At 31.0% G+C, this 2,931-nt stretch overlaps 1 protein-coding gene across 1 annotated transcript in view; it reads right to left on the bottom strand.

Annotated features, from left to right (window-relative positions):
* Positions 1–1,664: 1,664 nt before the first annotated feature.
* Positions 1,665–2,931, bottom strand: part of LOTGIDRAFT_145967 (hypothetical protein) — a gene marked incomplete at both ends in the record, with an annotated part of 12,908 nt that continues 11,641 nt past the window's right edge. The window contains 3 exons of the mRNA XM_009063281.1: positions 1,665–1,772; positions 2,045–2,235; positions 2,732–2,825. Of these exons, the coding sequence (XP_009061529.1) occupies positions 1,665–1,772; positions 2,045–2,235; positions 2,732–2,825 (393 nt within the window). The remainder of the gene's footprint in view (positions 1,773–2,044; positions 2,236–2,731; positions 2,826–2,931) is intronic.

The following is a 2,931-nucleotide window of genomic DNA, read 5'->3' as shown; positions in this document are numbered from 1 at the left end:
ACCAGTTGACGCCGACATAAAGGCTGATAAACTGACGAAATGGACAACATCTTGGAATTTATTCTGGAACTTATCAACTAGAAGACCATCGTCCTTGATCAAAACATCAACATTAGGTAGGGTCAAGGTCATTATTCAACACAGGCATTCATTTTACTTTTAACTACCGAATGAGTTCTTAACTACCGACAGGACATGTTTTATGATCATCTAATAATACACTGAATAATGCAGTTTTTTTTTTTACTGAAGGTGAAAATATATGCAATAAAATAATTTATTATTATTGCCTTAGACATCGTTACTTGTAGAAGTTACAAAGACAGCATGTCAACATTTGTGATATTTTTGAGATCTGGAATTCTAATCTTTTATCTTCTAGAAATGCCGTGTTTCCGAATTCATTGAATGAAATTTTTCAACTCTTCAAAGTTATTCCAAGATGGCAGCAATCCAAGTTACTCAAGAAGGCAATTACTGAAGGCCTTCCAAACAAATTTCCAAGAACAACACTCCCTCAAAGCTGATTCATTAACAATGAAGCCAATTTGATTGAAAGTTAATTTCATTTTGTGTATATTTATCAAAACTTTTTCAAGGATGGTAAATCAAATTTGACTAATGAAAAATGTCCCTCAGGTGAGGCTGCATAAGAAAAATATTCATGAATGCTCCATTACTTTTTGTTGAAATAAAAACAAATCAATAGATTTAATACTTTATTGTATTGATATATTTACAGTGTAATAAGGTACATTGAAATCTTGCGATAAGAATTTGATAAGAATTTGACATAGATTTGCACAAATACCTAACTTATGACACAATTGATCTTAGGATTATTTATGGGCCCAGAATCAGAGTAATTAAAGAGATATGGTCAGCTGATAACCTACATCATGAAAGGGCTACAGAAATCATGATGTAAGCTATGTTTTCTCATGTGTCAATAATAACGTTTAACACGAAACAAGTAACCAATATAAACTAAAATTTACAATTAGTTTGCAAGATCACTTCTATGTTCTAAATGATAAGAGGCACCCTTACCCATGATCATTAAACAACGATACATGATAATGATCAGTTAGATGTGAATAATTTTTTAAAAATTTTATTCATTCTCATTCTGTTGGGCTAAAGAAATATACAAGATCAGAAAATAAATAACATATTTTTGTAGTTTTACTTAAAGCAGTTTTACTTAAAGCAGGGTAAAGCATGATTACATGTATTGCAATTAATATTCCATTGTCAAAATTAACAAGTAGATCAAGCTCTTTTCTAAAGCATCTGATTTGATATTTATATATGATAGCTGCTTCACAATTTTAAGCAACAGCCTTTGAACACTAGCCACTAGCAGGTGTTCTTCATCATGTTAAACGCTGTAAGTTATCATATAACTTCAGTTTCAGTTCAAGTTATGTGTATTTAAATGTTGACATTCTGTGTTCTAAAGGTTATCTAAGTCCATTTGGGAATATTTTTGCCGAATTTTTATAAAATCTATAGTAAAAATCTGAATTAACACAATCTGTCCTTCTGTAAAAATGATAATATTAGCCTCTATACTGTACTACCATAGTTATATAGTTGAACATGTCCTCAGGTTTATTGAAAGTTTTAAATTATCTCTAAGAAACAGTGGAAATAGATTCAGTTCACTTAGTAGATTCTTGACCTTCAAATATTGGGTATTGTTTTAATATATCATCCCAGCTTCTTCTTCCATCAACTAAATCTTTTACTATCTGGGGGATTTCTTCCATCTATAATACAGAATATAGGATTAATATTGAATTTAGCTAATTATGGATTAATTATGGAAATGTGAGACAAACTGGTATTTTTTCAAGTCATTAGAACACCTCTACTTGCTATTCACATTAGTATTAGCATTTTCATTCAGGAACCCATTTTTAATCAATTCGTAATTAAACAAATAAATCTTTTGCAATCTGACTTTAAAAATATGTCAAGTAGGCTATAATGATATTGGAATGTTGGTGCACATTAAAAGGGATAAAAACTGAATATTTACCTTAGCTCTGACTTGTTTCATTGTATCTCGTTCTCGTAGTGTTACAGTAGGTGGTTTAGCTTGTAGAGTATCGAAATCTATAGTAACACCGTAAGGTATAGCTATCATATCAGTTCTAGCATACCGTTTTCCAATACTACCTCCACTATCATCTATACGATGTGATATATCATTTAACGTCAGTGATTCAGCTATAATAGAAATAACAAATATATTGAATATAGTTCGCAAATAATGATCACCAGGATATAAATGTCTATAAGTCATACAATGTAATATATCATTTGATGTCAGAATAGACAATATACAGTGTTCGGTGCGTGATGATCGATACAGTAGACAATAGAACAAGTGAACACACGAGGTACAGGTGCGGACAACCCCAGAAACGATTTGTTTATACTATATCGATAATCCTGCACAGTACATCGTCTATTTCCACCTTAAGAACTATTGTTAAAGGGGTCTAGTTATTTATCTATTGGCTTTACCAGAGATCTATCTAGTTATTTAAATATTTGTTTTTAAGACATCTTTCTAACCACTATAATATTATCCTCTGTATGAGTGACTGTTAACATCCCGGTATTAATACTGCTCTCTCATCTGCCTGTATGTACACAAAAGAGTGAGTCTCCTTCAAAAAAAAAGAACAATTTTCAGATAAAAAGTTGAAAAACTACTTACATAATTGTTTGATATAATCATTGAATTCTACGTTGTTAGTGATTGGTAAAACAGAACATTTATAGGGTGCTATAGAGGCTGGTAGGCTTATAAACTGAAATACAAAATTCATATTGTTAAATATTGAAACGCTGATCAATTCACATTTTCAAATATCTGTACTTAAAGGTGCCCTACCACCATAGCGATCACTAGTTGTG

This window comes from Lottia gigantea, assembly GCF_000327385.1.
Source record: "Lottia gigantea unplaced genomic scaffold LOTGIsca_568, whole genome shotgun sequence".
Taxonomy (NCBI): Eukaryota; Metazoa; Mollusca; class Gastropoda; family Lottiidae; genus Lottia; species Lottia gigantea.
Note: the sequence above shows the minus strand (reverse complement) of the source record. Positions and strands in the feature narration are given on the sequence as shown.